The 16,641-nt window shown below is 38.3% G+C and overlaps 1 protein-coding gene across 1 annotated transcript; it reads left to right on the top strand.

Moving 5' to 3' along the window:
• Window positions 1-11,483: 11,483 nt before the first annotated feature.
• Window positions 11,484-16,439, top strand: LOC148027171 (uncharacterized). The gene is made up of 4 exons (XM_087690398.1): window positions 11,484-11,500; window positions 11,630-11,825; window positions 13,074-13,181; window positions 15,445-16,439. Exons 1-4 carry the CDS (start codon window positions 11,484-11,486, stop codon window positions 16,198-16,200), a joined length of 1,077 nt encoding a protein of 358 aa, XP_087546524.1. The 3' UTR covers window positions 16,201-16,439.
• Window positions 16,440-16,641: the final 202 nt, after the last annotated feature.

Genomic DNA, 16,641 nt, shown 5'->3' on the forward strand with positions numbered 1-16,641 from the left:
TGCGACATCCGTCCATCCATCATGCACTTTCTCGACCAATTCTCATCCTTCCCTGACCCTGCCTTTATTACCACATGTAATTATCTTAGGGTTCTTAGGATTTTTCTCAAACAAAAGCCCATAGTGGAAGAGGCTCAACTCCCACCACTCTTTTTTTATCTAAATGTAGGTATTGATAGTTGCGTGATGGCCCCTCTAATGATGAGGGATACGCTCCTGCCTTCTTTTTGCATGGCCATCCTAGAATATATGAATTCACCAGGTATAGCCACCCCTTCCTATCAACAACACCTCTAAATGTACGCGTTAACATAAAAGGCTACTTGCAGAGTAGATACTTCCTTGCCAAATCTCTTAGGCCCCCTCAAAATGTAACCACTAAAGAGCATCAAGATCATGTCTAGCATGCTCCCTCCCAATGTATCACCAAAAAAAAAAAAGAGAGAAAACAAAGAAAAGACCCACACAAAGAAAAAGAAAAGGAACAACTAGCTTTCTTATGTATATCAGAGTGCCACAAACACTGCATCTAGGGGCTCTCAAGTTAGATGTGTCGGGTGGCCTCAATTGGCCGGCAGCATGCCTAATCTCCTAGCCTTCATGTGCCTCCACTTCACACTTAGGGCACATCAAGGGCAAGACACACTTAGGGAGTTTGCACTCACCTATGATTAGACATGTCACCCTAAGTCACAACCACAACACCTCCCCTATACACAAACCGAGTCCTTAAGTGTGGGACAATACCATAGGCTACCAACCCACCTCCCAGTTTCAATGGCATGGATACCATGCACTACACGACGAGGTAGACACACCCCTAGGTAGTGCACTTACTTTTCCTTTTTCAGGTACGCTCAACAGCTACAATCAACCACCGACCACCATCAGAGGTCCCCATTACCCACTCAAATCCCTCCTCAACCTTCGCAATCTCTCATCCAATTTTGTGATGATTCTTCTCCTTGTCCAATCTCCACAAAGTCCCATCACTGACCCACATGGCAACCCTTTGACCACCCGAGCCCTCACCAACAAATGCAATAAGTGCCATGGGACAGGCACTCAACTAGGAGGGGGATAATGTTAACCCTAGTGCAAAGAAATCAAAAAGAAAATTTAAAAAATGTGTTAGTGCAAAGTGGAAAGGCAGCCCCTCAGTTAAAGAAATATGAGGAAAAAATGCCAAAAGCACAAGGACAACCTTAAAAGTTCAGGGCAAGTGCAAAAGAGAAAATGCGAATTTTAAATATAAAAGTGCACTCCAAATACTTGTAAAAGAGCGCTAGGCTCTCCCCTATGCAATTCATAAATGTAGATGGGCATGGGTGAAAGCACAATGCAAATAGGAAGGGAATAGGACCTAGGCTAAAATGGTCAAACATGTAAAAAAGGAATGGGTAACCAAAGGAGATTAGGGTTAGGGTTTTGTATAAAGGCAAAAAGTGAATAAAAAAGCTCATTCTTGTATGTGGCCAAAGCTAGCTCTCCTCTTCTCTTCTTCTTCTTCTTATTCTTGCTTGCTTGAGCTTGTGCTTGAGAGCGGGAGTGTGAGGGAGTGAGTGTGTGAGGGTAATGGACCGTGGTGGATAAGCTCTCCATCTTCTCCTCTCTTCTTCTTCTCTTCTCTTATCTTGCACGCAACAATGGAGCATTGAGCTTGGAGCTTGAGGATTGCTTGAGCTTGCACATTGGATCGTGGAGCTATTGGAGGGCTTGAGGGAGGAGGTAACTCAATCGAGCATGGATATAAGCTCACTACACTCGTAGGTGTGAAAGTGCATACGACTATGTGAGAGGTAGCCATTGCACTTGCCTTAAAACGCTTAAAATAATAAGCGGTTCGTAGGTCTTGGAGGTGGTCAAGCGAGAAGCTCCCACAAATACAAGAGAGTAACAATCATTTTATAGCATTGAAATTTTTATAAAAGAAAACTTGGATTAAATATTCTATCTTACCAAATAGAATGTGATATCATTTTTTCCCCATGCCTTGTTTATTGCTTGAACAAGATTTGTAATCGAACATTTGAACTCTTCTAGAAATATGTATGTTGTCTTTTGTTGCTTGAGGAGCTTTAGAAAGACATCTAGGTGTCTTCAAACATCCATTCTTAGAAATGCAAGTCGCGGTGTGCTTGCAACATTATTCATTATCCCACACAGCTCTCTCCAATACTCCCAAGTAATGCTCACCTTTTTTTCTGTATGGTTTTTTGAAAAACATTTGGCTTTTGAGCCTTCCATTGAGACATCAACCAAGACATCTCTTGTTTTCCCTAAAAGTGTTTGATCTTTTCTTAAGTAAACTTGACCTCCATGAAAATCCATTTTCGAGAGTAATGCCTCACCTTTGTTGATCTATAGAGTCTCTAGTCAGGGCTTTTTTTGCAAGGTACAAGTTGCTCCAATCTTTAGACCCAACACTTTCCATGCAATAAACACAAGGATATTTTTCATTTGTATCATTACATATTCCAAGCATACATTTGATAGTTTTTAAGTCAGCGCTTATATGCCATTCCACATTGAAATTACCAACCCCATCAACCACCAACATTTCTCCTTCACATTGAGACTTAATAATGGAATACCTATATGAGTGAACAACAATTTCAATGTTTGATGATTCTCAATTGGTGCCTGAGCTGCACCACTCAAACTGGAACTTATGCACTAGTGCTTGATCCCTGCCATTGCTATAGTCCAATACCATGTTCATGATGCAAATGCTAACTCTTTCCATCTTCTGTCCTTTTTGAATCTGTGCTTAATCTAACTGCAATGCAAACTTCAAAATACCATGACATTCCTCTACTATGAGTCAATCCATGAGGACAATTGCAATCTACACTCTTCTTAGAATAATCCATATATTGTTAAACACATTGTGTTCAAAAATGGATTTTCTTTTTGGCTTTTTGTATGGTATAGACCCTTCAATATGAATGTATTCCCAAGAACATGTGGAATCTTACGATTCATAGCAGTCCTTGCAACTGATACTGGAAGGGTTGGAGGCAACCCAAATGCACTTACTATTACATTTAAGGTTTTTTAACCATAATCTAGAGATAGCACAATAACCTTCTTAACTAATACCCACAGTATCACATGTCTCTACAATTTTGTTTGATTTTACTGTGTTCTTAAAGTCCTTTACCAATTCTTTGAGAGTTTGGCCTCTCAAATCCACATTCAGAGGTGACTTAAGAATCCTAAAAATATCTTTCTTATTCATGGACTATTATAAAGGATTGATTCTCTCCTCACTCTGTTAGATATTAATGCTCGATATGTTAGAGACATATTTTTTTGCAAGATTTAGTCTTATTTTCTTTACTCTCACACACAAGCTAGTTATATTTTTTAATGGTATCTTCCTCTCTCGAAATCCTTACTAGAGTTTCCTTCAAGTGTGCTAGCTTGTCTTGTAATGACTTATTAGGATTTTTCATATATTCATTAGCTCAAAATGCTTGTTTATGTAATTAATAATGCTTTTCTCAATTTATGCATTTGAGCCATGTATGTGCAAGATGCAAATCATAACCTTGTACAATAGCCAAGTATCCCATTATAACATTCTCCAGCATACCTTATATAGTCATGAATATTAATGAGGTTTAGTTGTAGAAGGGTCATTGGGATAAATATTTTCATCCACCCACAAATCTATATGCTTATTTCGTTGTATTCACAATCTATTAGCCTCCATTTCATTTGTTAGTACTTGATGATGTATACTTCTCCAAGATGTATAAATTGGATTTAGTGGAATGGTAAGTTTGTACTTGCATGTGCTTGCATCTGTATTACTTGAAGAGGTATTGCTAAACATTTTAGCAAATCAATCACAAATAAATCTCATAGTGATAAGATTGTGAGCGCAAAGAAGAGAATGGTGAAAGAATATGTGGGAGCAAACAAACGTGATTTTGGTGCATATATCTCAAAATTACAAAATCTCCCAAGTTTCAAGAAAAAAATGGCCGAAAAGGTGACTTTGATATAAATTAAAAGATGAGGGCAATTAATGGCTAATGACCCCTTCAATGAACCAAATATTCTCTCATTAATCACATCTGAGTAACCAAATTTGGCAATTTCATTCTTCCAAAATCTCAACTAATTAACAACTTAGTTATTTTTTTACAAGTGCATTTTTTGAAGCCTTTTTGGCCCTAATGGGTAGGTAGGTAGAGAGAAGTTGTCCATTTTCTTCTTTTTTAGAGTAAGAGATTTTTGTTTTTTAAAAGTCTACAATCACATCTGTATCACATCCTTCTTCTTCTTCCTACACACTATTGACAACACTAGATTAAACATGCCTCTCACTTGTTCTTTGTTGCTACATCTCGATCCATTCTCCTACTATCAAACTCCTCATGTGCTATAAAACCTATCTTCTCTTTTATGTCTAGTAGTTCCTTCAATTGTTTTCCAACACTCACATGGGCTGCTTCATTGGATGCTATCCCACAAAGCTAACTTCTCAAGTTTGGTCCTTATACTCACACATTTGAAATAGCGTAGACCTTTCCATGAGCCACCATGAGCACATTTAGGAACTTTCCATTTGGTTCAATTCTAGCTCTGAAACAATGCACATCCATATCTAGTGATTAGCTGGGCTAAAATATATTGTTGTAAATACACCAAAGGTCCTCAACGGTGAAGAAGGCATAGACAAGGTGGAGAGAGCTTCCCCTCACACAAGTTGAAGAGAAGTTGCACCAAAAGAAGACAGTTTCCTCATCAATCCACATGCTATTGCTCATCATCATCACAAATGCCTTCAAGCCATGTGTCATCTTGCGGCCAAAAGATTACTGCCTTGTTCCTCACAATCAATTTTCTTTTATCATATCTCCTTCCCTTCAACCCTTATGCATTAAGGTTTTAAAAAGGGTTCTTTTTTACAATATCTTCATCACTCAAACCAATTCTTGGAAAGCCTTGTTCACACTTGAAGTTGTTATTTATAGTACTTGCTTTCCTACACTGACTTGAATTAGGAAATTTGCATTCATACGAAACTGGTTTATTAACCTATGTAATCTATGCATCTAGCCTCTTGAAAATTATGTATTATAATTAGAGTTAGACACTATCGAATATTTGCTTATAAGCCTAATAAAACCTATCCACCATCATGTAAACTCAAGATAGCATTGATAAATTTACAGGATTTGGGTTCCACACTTGACAATAAAAAATGATGTATCTTCTTAAGTGAAAGAGCTTATGGGGGCATTATCATTGGGAGAGGCACAACAAGCTCCAAAGAGGAACATGAAGAAAGCAATGTGAAAGCATTGGGATATATAGCACTAGGCTTAGGTGATGAATGCATACACCACATTGATGGTGTTCTAAGTACAAAGATAGTATGGGAGGTGTTCAACAAAGTCTTTAGCACCGAATCCAAGCATTCCAAGGTGAAGCTACTAATGCAACTTTATAATTTGAAGTTCAATCCAAAAGAAGATCTCACAAGTCACTTGAATAAATATAAAGGCATTAAATAACAATTGACTATTCTAAAAAGAACACTATATGAAAATAAAGGCAAAGCCATTTTAGTATCAAGTTGTGATGTAGATGGTTATCGAAATTTAGTTGAAACATTATCTAATATGGAAGATTTGAAGCTTCATGACATTGAGATATCCTTACTAGAGAGAAAGAGCAAAATTAATGGGAGCACTTCAGCCATTACTTGTGATAATATATTCATTACCACAAGAAACTCATGACTCAAATGCAATCATTCTGAATTGACTAATCATAAAGAAAATAATTTTAGAAACAAATATAATTTATATCAATGCACAATTTGTAGACACTTTGGTCATTTTGAGAGATTGTGCAATTCAAACCAAGCAAAAACGCTGCTTCAAAATCGTAATGTATCTAAATCAAACGAATCCAATGATGTATCTCCATCCAATGGACACCTATTCTAAATCCCATAGTTGTACCATTGGCAACAATGATGTAGCCAAGGGGACAAACCTCCTATTCAATGTCATTTTCTTACATCCTAGTCACACCACATACTTATGAGTATGGTAGGGGACTCAGGGAGGGAAGTTTTACTTTGTAAACACATTCCTAACGATAATGGCAATTGGTAATAACCAACCACACATCAAGGGGGGGTTGTTAGCATATTTGATGTGTATGTATGGGAACTAGGTCTAAGAGAATGGATAGACATGCGGATGGATAAGGATGGATGAGTTGGCATCCAAAAGAGGCTACCTACAATGTGTGGAATGTATCCATAGGCAAAGAGAAGGGAGAGTGTGCAAGCTGAAAAGCTATAAATTCATGTACTTGCTCAAGTATAATTCAAACATCTTTCTTGCATATAAACTTATGATGAATGACTCTCTTTCATATCCTCCATAATTTCCTCATGGACAAGGTTTGAGCCAAAGCTCCTGTGCAATAAATACAATCATCTGCAGTTGGGTTTCTTTTGTTTCTTGTATTCCTATTGATTCTTACCTTCATCTTCTATAGAATTTCTTATCTATCTACTGTAATCTCTCCTTGCTAGAACCCTAGCGGTTTTAGGCTAGACACAACAAATGCCTTGATAACTATTTCATGATTCAAGCATATACCATCAAAGATTCTACGAGTTTTTTTCAAGTTGGATCATAAATTAGACCATGCAAGGCTACTATGTAATTAGAGTTTTTCACAACTTACCTTTGGGATATCAATAAGTGTGTCGTGGGGTTTAATATTTACAAAAAGGTATATATATAATGATTAGTATTTTCATGTTAACATGAAAACTCGATATTTTACACTAATCGAGGTAGTAGAAGGTGGGAAACTCAAAATACTCCATAGAACATCAGGCAATATTGTCAAAGTGTTGGGGGTCTCAATTGCAAGAGGGAAATAAATTTTATACTAATTCATTTTATAAATTTTATTTAATTATCTAACATATACTAGCGTTTAGTGCGCGCTTCGCGCTCATAGAACGCTAGGCCTCTTTGCGGCAACTTAGCTGCCTCAAAACAGCGAGGAAAGTTGTCGTGCACTCAACAATCCATTTCTCATCTTTCTATCTCCTCTTTTTCCTCTCTGTTTCTAATTTTTTAATTTACTCTCTCTCTCTCCCCTTCAAATTTCCTATGTTTAATTCTCTCTCTCTCTCTCTCTCTCTCTTTCTCTGCCTTCTATTTTAGTTTATTTTTTCTCATCTTCTGGTTCTCTCTCTCTCTGGCTTCTATTTTAGTTTTTTTTTCCTCTCTTGGTTCTCTCTCTCTCTCCTTTTTTCTCTCCCCGCTTTTTCTCTCTCTCTCCTCTTTTATTCTCCCCCCTCTCTCCTCTCTTTTCCTTCTCTCTCCCTCTCCTCTTTTTTCCTTTTTTTTTCTTCTTCTTCTCTCTCTCTCTCTCCTTATTCTATTTTTCAACTTTTTCTTCTCTCTCCTTATCTTCTCTTTGTGCTTTTCTTCTCTCTCTCTCTCTCTCTCTCTCTCCTCTTTTTTCCTTCTCTCTTTCTCCTCTATTTTTATTCTCTCTCTCTTTAAATTTTATATTTTCTCTCTCTATAATTCTCTCTACATGTTCCCTCTCTCTCTCTCTCTCTCTCTCTCTCTCTCTCTCTCTTTTCTTTTTCTTCTTCTTCTTCTTTCACTTTCTTTCCCCCTATCTCTCTTAAAGTATGTAAATTTTATATTTTTCATATATAATTCTCTCTTTATGTTTATATTCTCTCTCTTCTTCTCCTTTCTCTCTCTCTCCTTTTATATTCTCTCTCTTCTTCTCCTCTCTCTCTCTGTCTCTCTCTAGACTCTCTTTCCGTCCCCTTTTCTTGTCCTCCCCTTTCTCCTAATTTTTCTTTTTTTCTTCTCTCCCTCTCTGTTTTAAATTTTATCTTTTCTCTCTCTTCCCCTCTCTCCTTCTCTCTCCATTCTTCTCTCTCTCAAAAAATATTTAAACTTAAAAATACTTTTCTCTTTTCTCTTTTTTCTCATCTCTCTTCCTCTTTCTTCTTCTTCTTCTTCTTCTTCTTCTTCTTCTTCTTCTTCTTTCTCTCTCTCTCTCTCTCCCAGCTTTTCTTTTCTCCCCCCCTCTTCTCTCTTTTCCTTTTCTCTCCCCCCTCTCCTCTCTTTTCCTTTTCTCTCCTCTTTTTTCCTTTTTTTTCCTTCTCTCTCTAATTTTTTTCTTTTCTCTTTCTTTTAAATTTTATCGTTCATCTCTCTATAATTTTTTCTCTGTGTTCAAATTTTTCTCTCTCTTCTTCTTCTTCTTCTTATTCTTTTCTCTCTCTCCCATTTTCTTCTCCCCCCTCTCTCTTCTCTTTTTCTTTTTTCTTTTCCTATCTCTTTCTTAAATTTTATATTTCCTCTCTTTATAATTCTCTTTCTCTATGTTCCCCCTCTCTCTTTCCCCCTTCTCTGTCTTTTTCTCTTTCTTTCTTTTTTTTAATCCTTCTCCTTCTTCTTCTTCTTCTATCTCCCTCTCAAAGTGTGTGAAAAACTGTCCAAAAAACTTTAAATTAAAAAAGTTTTTAAACTTTTAATTAAAAGTTTAAATAAAAAATTTAATAGAGAGAGAGAGAGAGAGAATCTAGGCCCTATGTATGAGAGAGAGGGGGGAGGGGGAGAAGAGAAATGTTTAATTAAAAAAGACTATTCTCTTTCCTCTTTGCCTCCCTCCTCTCTCCATCTTCTTCTTTTTATCATTCTTCTTCTTCTTCTTATTCTTCTTCTTCTTCTTCTTCTTCTCTCTCTCTCTCTCTCTCTCTCTCTCTCTCTCTCTCTCTCTCTCTCTCTCTCTCTCTCTCTCTCTCTCTCTCTCTCTCTCTCTCAAAGTGTGTGAAAAACTATGTTCGAGAAACTTTTAATGTAAATTTTTTTAAATATTTAGTTAAAAAATTTTAAATTAAAAATTTTAATTTGAGAGAGAGAGAGAGGAGTTTTGATTAAAAAATTTTTGATTTAATTCAAGGAGCTCGGGGGGGTCACTTATGAATATATGTATATATAACGTGAGTTCAAAATAAGGGGTTTTTAAAATACCATTTTTATACATTTTTTACATACAGAAGGGTATCATATAAAGGGGTTACTTACAGATTGAATAGAAAAGGGTTGTGTTTTATTCAATAAAAATTCACAAATTAGGATATTTATAAATAGGACATGAACGCAGGTTATATAGTGAACCCCCCGAGAGAGAGAGAGAGAGAGAGAGAGAGAGAGAGAGAGAGAGAGAGAGAGAGAGAGAGAGAGAGAGAGAGAGAGAGAGAGAGAGAGCCTAGGCCCTACAAATGAGAGAGAGAGAGGGGGGGAGGGGGATGAATTTAATTAAAAAAAGGGGAGGGGGAAAAGAAAGAGAGAGATTATAAGTGAGAGAGAGGGTTCGGGGTTTTAATTTAAAAAAAAGGGGGACGAGAGAGCTTTAATGAAAAAAGGGAGGGGGAAGAGAAAATGCGAGATTACACATGAGAAAGAGGGGAAGGGAAAGGGTTTTGATTGAAAAAGGGAGGTTTAAAAAAGGGGGTAGGTTTGGGAAGCCCTTTGGAGGTTTGGGGCTTTCCGAACCTACAACAAAAATAATGTAGTAGTAAGAAAGCTTTTAAAAAATTTAATTAAAAAGTTTAATCTAAGAGAGAGAGAGAGAGAGAGAGAGAGAGAGCCTCTCTCTCTCTCTCTCTCTCTCTCTCTCTCTCTCTCTCTCTCTCTCTCTCTCTCTTCTTCTTCTCCTTCTCTCTATGTCGTGCAAAGAGAAGCCTACTCTTGAGAGCTACAAATAGTGATAAAAATAGCAAGTGGCAAGGTAGGGGTGTCGATGTTGCGAGATGGGGTGGCAAAGATGGTGTATATCCCAGTGATGGAGATGATTGACAATGAGAATATGTAGATTGGCAATAGTGGGGGTTTGCCACAGAAGGTACCTTTATACTTGCTCCAATCAGGAGATAAGGTTGTACAAGGACTAGAGGATTAGCTGGTGGTGCTATGAAAGCTTCATGGATGTCCTATATTGCCAGCCATTGACATGATGTTATTTAGAGCTCATGTTGCCTAATAAGCCCTAATCCCATAGCTTAACTAACATATTCATATTCTCTTTGTCACCAAGAAGGGATCTAAGGTCAAGAATGCCCTTGATCACAATGCCAGCAACGTGTGCTTACATAATGAGATGATCTAGCAAGCAACAGCTATAGTACTGCCATGGACGTAATGTTTAAATACGATACTCTTCTCTCTTGAAATTATATTGATTTTTACACTCTAATAATTTGTAAGCCTACTTGATCATTTTGTAAGCTTAGTTGGCCATGATTTGTGCAAAAGTTGTTTGAGTATGTGTGTACGATTATTGGAATCATTTTCATCCAATCATATTACTATGAAGTTACTTCTTGAGAATGTAATGGGAGTTCCAAGTTGAACCATTCTAAACTTTGAAAGTATATCATAGGATAGTCCACATTCCTTATTCATACCTTGGAAAGGTGTTTGTATGCAACCTACACAAGACTAAAATGGTGAGTGTACGTGCTTTTTGCAACCATATATATATATATATATATCATGTGTGTACGTGTACACACACACATGTGCTTATGTGTCTAGCATGGGTGCTATATATATTACAAGAAGCAAGTTAACAAAAATGTGAATAAAGTTAGTAATGAATGAGAGAGAGAGAGAGAGAGAGAGAGAGAGAGAGAGAGAGAGAGAGAGAGAGAGAGAGAGAGAGAGAGAGAGAGAGAGAGAGAGAGAGTCTATAAATGAGTAAGCATAAGATGTGCCACATGAGTTTATAATTTATGAAGGCTTGGTGACCGTTAAATATTAGGTCCAAACTCGACAACTTTTTTCTCATTGCTTGGGGGTATTGATAGATTCATGTTAGGGCTTTCTTAACATACTCAATGTTATTCTTCGGGACGTGTCTAGAGAACTTTTTTTTTTTTTGTAACACATTATTTTGGCTTATTGTTCAGAAGTCACGCGAAATCCCTAAGTAGGGTACTATTCGGAAGATAGCGAGTGTCAAGGAGCCATGTTGCAAGGAGGATTCGATTCATGGACCGAGAGAAATGCACCTACCTGCCTCAACCAGTAGAGCTACAGGTTGTTGGTATGAGAGATCTAATTTTGGTGGCATAAGATTTTATATATGTCAATTCGTGACTTTTTTTTTGGTCTCATCCCAACACATGGCATTGAGATTTTATATAAATCAATTCGTGGTACATTAGTACCGTATGCAAGACATAGCATTAAGATATCCATCAACCGACCTTTTATCGTCTTTTTCGTAAGCATATTCAACTCTACTAGCACCACGACTTTTTTCAATGGTTGAAAGAACAAGCTTTCATTCAATTGAGTAGAAAGAAAGTTCAAAGAAGTGTTGTGGACGTTGTTCCAATGTCAAAACAACTATTGCCTTATTCTCGTGCTGCTCATGCTCGAGCTTGAATCTCGACCATGACGCGAGAGGTACTGTGTGATCAGGCCCCTAAGAAGAACACAATATTCAAAAGTATAAATTCAAGCAATGTCCATAGTAAGTGTGGTGACAAGGACGACTTTTCCTTGCCTTAATAGATGAAAGGATAAGAAAGGACCCATAGTTTGAGGAAAACAAGGAGGGACTCGGGCGCACAGAAAGTCAGCTTTACACTGGGCCCTCTCTGCCTCCCATCCTCCCTTTTCGCTGATGAGAGAAATAAACCTCGTCGCCTTCCGCCGTTCGTTGTCGTTCGTCGCTTCGTCTTCGTCATCATCGTCGTCAATTTTCCTGCTGCGGTGCGCTTCGGTTTCGAGAAGGTTTGCTCCCATCCCTGTCCCTCCATCTCCTGTTGCCTTCCATGTCTTCCATTTCATGCATGTCTGCTTGCCGTAGGTTGGTCCGATTTTCGCAACTTTTGCTCGCTTTTCGTCCCTGTCCTTTCAGTTATTCACAAAGATTTTTGCATGTATATCAATCTCTGCTTCTCTGGAGATCTGCTTATTACGGCATTAAATTTGTCCATATTCTCGTCGTTTCGCCACCCCCCCGCTAATGATCATCTGTTTTTATCCATAGATATGAATATCCTTTATCCGTCAAAAGTTTGTTGTCTGGCATCAGATAACACGGAAAACAGTAGCTGCAGTGCGTGAAGTCGCACTGGTCCAACTCCGTATGTAGTGCCATTTAAATCGTTTTTTGATTCGGTCACCCTGGCACTATACTTGCTCCTGAATGTCTTTCTGTATCACTTGCTTGTAGAAGGTTTTCGCTATGATAGCAAAGTCCCGGTACGAAACACTTTATTAGCGTTTTTGGCTTGAAGAGTCAGTCTGATTGCTTCCAGGAAATCCTCATCTTGAATCCTCAGCGCAGGCATATTCACCAAACGTATTTTCTCCACCGATCCCATCTTGTCCACAGTGTCTGTATTTCTCATGCTCCCTTTGGATTCGCTCACTCCTGTTCTCTTTTGCATTGTGGTTGCTTTTCATGATCTCTTTTGCTGATCCTGTGTGCTCTGTATTATCTCCGCTTTCCTGATGTTTGCACTTACCAGCATTCTGGTGGTACGCCCACTCATGCTCTCTTTTGCATTGTGGTCATATTTCGTGATCTCTATTTGCTGATCCTGTGTGCTATGTATTCTCTGTTTTCCTGATGCTTGCACTTACCAGTGTGTCAGAACAGGATTAAGCCTTTTCTGGTCGAAGAATTAAGACTTATTTGGTGACGATGATACATGCCTCTAGAAGTTTTTTCCAAAAACGATGATATATGCCACTTGCCACAAGTCAAAGAATTCGATCTTAGATGGAAGTTAAACGTGTCATCAATTAGCTTGTAAAACTTGACTGTTGGAAATGTACAACGTTCAATTGTGAGGGTTGTGTTTCTAATGAAATTCATTAAGTTTTTGCATTGTTAGCGCAGTTCATTTGTAGCTTAATGCCATTAGCTTTAACTGAGAGTTGCATGTGCTACAGGGATGTAGAAAGGCACTAAACACTTTCACTGCTGCATACACCTAATTAATTTACCCACGGTGTTTTATTTTGGTGCAGCTTTTTCTAATATTTGAGTTTGGCATGGAAGTATCTCTGGATGTGGAAGCTATTGTAGCCCGAAAACCACTGCATCTTTGCAGATTACCAGAAAAGTTAAACCTTGCGGTATAAGAAAAATTTTAAGTTACTGAATAATGATGTTTTTTTTTGTTTATTGTCAGTTTTTGCAGATAATTGTTTCTCATTATTTGCATGGACAACAAACTTTATTACCATTATTCTTGTACTTGCACAGATTCAGATGCTTAGCAGCACTGTTGTAGCACTATGTGAGTTGGTTTCAGCTGTAAATACTAGGATGAATAACACCTAATCAGCCTTTTATAAGTCAGACCAGATACTGTCTGGAACCTGGCCTTTGCCTTGGGTTTCCACTTGAGAATGTGAAAGGAGTGAGAATGAAGAAAAAGTTCTCTTTGCTCGTTGCCTTTAAGGTCGAGCATAAGAAGGTAGAGACTCAGAGATGTGTGGAAAGGAGTAATGACTTCAAAAGAAGTGTGGAGAGAGATGAATGCTAACTCGTTTTTGGTTGCAGCTTCAATATGCTTGAATTGTTTTATCCTTATGTTTTATCTTCTAAATTCAAGATTAATCAAGCACACACTTCCAAAGTCCCTTCAATTGTGTCAAACTTAAAAAAGTTTTTGTTTTTTTTTTTGGGAGAAATCCCCCTCTTCCTATAGGGTATGAAGTTACCAAGCATCCATTCCTTGACAAATTTAAAGAGACTGAGACCTCCCAAGACCTTTGGCAAAATATAGATGTCTGCCAGAAAAAAGAAGACCAGAACATAGAATTGTTTACCCTAGAATTCACTCGTCTTCAATTTTGACAGTCTCCAACTGCCTTAAATGATTTAAGGTCTTGTGTCTTGCTTTTGAGCTTTATTGTTTAACTTCCAGCATTTCAGACTATATTATACAAATCTTTTATGCTATTTAAGCGTTACAGATCTCTTGAAGTAAGTAGCTATGGGCCCAAGCACAATCCTCTACCCCAGGTTTAAGATGTGCAGCTTAGGGAGCAGGTAAAGGAGCCATTTTGCCCATTACCTTTGCATCTTTCTTCATCACAAATGGATTGAATCCAATGCAATAGGGATATTCATGTATGCAATAACTCGGGCCAAACAAGAGTTACGATTGTTTTGGCAATGATGTATGATGCTAGGGCCAACATGATGCTCAAGGCCTTGGCATCGTTCTTCATCATCAGTATAACTGGTTTGAATGCAATGTAATAGGCATACTCATGTATGCAATAAACTTGGGGAAAACAAGATTCATGATGGTTTTGGCAATGATGTATGATGCTTAAGGCCTTGGGCCTTCATGTTGCATATTTGAAAATTTTGAAAGCCTTCTTAGCTGTATAAAAGAATGATCATCTACCTGGGATCCAATTACTGAATAGGAGAGATGAATCAAGGAGTATTCAAAGATGATCTTGCTCTGACAAGAAAGGCTCAGGCAATCTTGATATCTGAAAGGAAACATGCAAAGTAAAGAGCAAGCATGATTCACATAAAGGGTTTAACTGAATGCTTAATGCAATTGACAAAATTCCCTTTAGCTGATGGTTCAAGTTGAATTTCAGAATCCATGATAGTCTCTTCAGTGAGTAATGTTGGATTTTTGAGTTCATGATTGAGATTGATCACTGAATGTGCAACCTGAACGAGCATTCAAATTGAAAAATTAATTTGAAGTCTGTAAATGTGGATCCAATTGCTGAATGTGCGACATGCTCAGTTCCAATCAATGAACACTCGGGGTCACAGTCTCACTCAAATGGTGGAGTACAACTGGGGTATGAGAACCATCACATGTGCTTATTAATGTGGAGACACTTATCACAATGCATGTAGTGAATTGTGCTCAAACATATCTTTCTCTAACAGGATTACCTGTCCAGTTTCCATAACAGCAAGCTAAAACAGATCTGTTCCAAGTTGGGTGGTGACATGGGGTGTTGGCATTGTGAAATTAGAGTATTAAACAGGCACTGCCCATATGGCATGATCAACCTGCGAACAAAAGCCCGGTTGAGTGGCTTTACCAGTTGTACTGTTGCCCATGCAGTCTCAACTGGCATCTCTATGTCAATGCAAGGTGTGACTCAGTTGGCATAATCAAGTTTTTACAACATAATTTTTGGTCGTATAGGCAAGATTTGACAACACTAAATTCGTTCAACTGACTCATTGTAAGGTGTGTTTTGAGCAGGGGTTAAATGAACCGAACTGATACATTTACTGCTTGGGATGCTATTCCTGCTTATTTCCTGTTTATTTCAATTGCTTTTAGATGCACGCTTAATTTGATTGCTGTGTAAACTGACCACCTTTTGGTGTTTTGCTTATTCTCAGGTTTCATCCCCTCGAAGAAAAACTGCAGACTTGCACCTTGTTGGACGCCACCCTGAGGTGTATGAGCCATGTGATGACTCTTTTGCAGTTGTTGATGCTCTTCTAGCTGATCAAACAAATCTGAGAGAATTGGAGCCAAGTTTCTGTTTGGAAGTTGGATGCGGTAGTGGCTACGTTATTACATCTCTTGCACTTATGCTTGGTGATACCAAAGGAAAGGTGCAATTTCTGGCTACAGATACTAGTGAAGCTGCAGTGAACACCACAATCACAACCCTTAAAGCCCACCACGTCCATGCTGATGTAGTTGTTGCAGATCTCGTCTCGGGACTTGAAAAACAAGTAGCTGGAGCAGTGGATGTGCTGATTTTTAATCCTCCTTGTGTACCCACACCTGAAGATGAGGTTGGTGTTAATGGGATAGCTTCTGCTTGGGCTGGTGGTGCTAGAGGAAGGGCTGTCATCGACCGCATGCTGGGAATAGTTGATTCATTGTTATCTAGCAAGGGTTTGTTTTATATGGTGACTGTGACGGCAAACAATCCTGGAGAGATCTGCCAGATCATGAGACAAAAGGGGTTTGCATCACGAATTGTTGTACAGCGTTATACTGAAGAGGAAAGCTTGCATGTTCTGAAGTTTTGGAGAGAGACTTTGCTGGATTCACCCAAATTTCCTGGACCAACATCTCCATCATATCGGACATCCTTTCTACAGCGCTCACTCTCACGGCTAGTGTCCTTCAAAAACATATAACATAGTGCACAGAAACATCCTTGTACAGCTAGTTTTTGACTTGTAAGCAGTATAGAGGTAAAAGTATTGGCAATAGCTGTCTCATTGTATTCAAGAATGCTGAACATAGTCTGGCATCAATCCTCTGTATGTAGGCAGCAGCGAGTAGTCTTGAGTAGAAGTAGTCAATATCTTGTAATCTGTGGGGCTGCCCAAGCTTGCCTTTTCCAGCTGAAAAGAAATTTGGCATTTCATTTTTGCATATTTGCTGTTGAGATTATCGCAGGTGCTCAGTTACAATGGCAATTTTTCTCGATGATGCTTTGTGGTCTCTTTTTGTGGAAACTCCTGGAGAACTTTCAGGCCGTCTGTTTCCAGCCATAATGATGTAAAATCAAAGCTTTTTTTAGGCCTTTACTGCCAAAAGTTTAACTGCCATTTGTAGGTTACCTGGTTGAATTG

Source organism: Lygodium microphyllum, chromosome 13, assembly GCF_053477565.2.
Source record: "Lygodium microphyllum isolate KBCC chromosome 13, Lygodium_microphyllum_v1.1.10, whole genome shotgun sequence".
In the NCBI taxonomy this organism is placed as follows: Eukaryota; Viridiplantae; Streptophyta; class Polypodiopsida; order Schizaeales; family Lygodiaceae; genus Lygodium; species Lygodium microphyllum.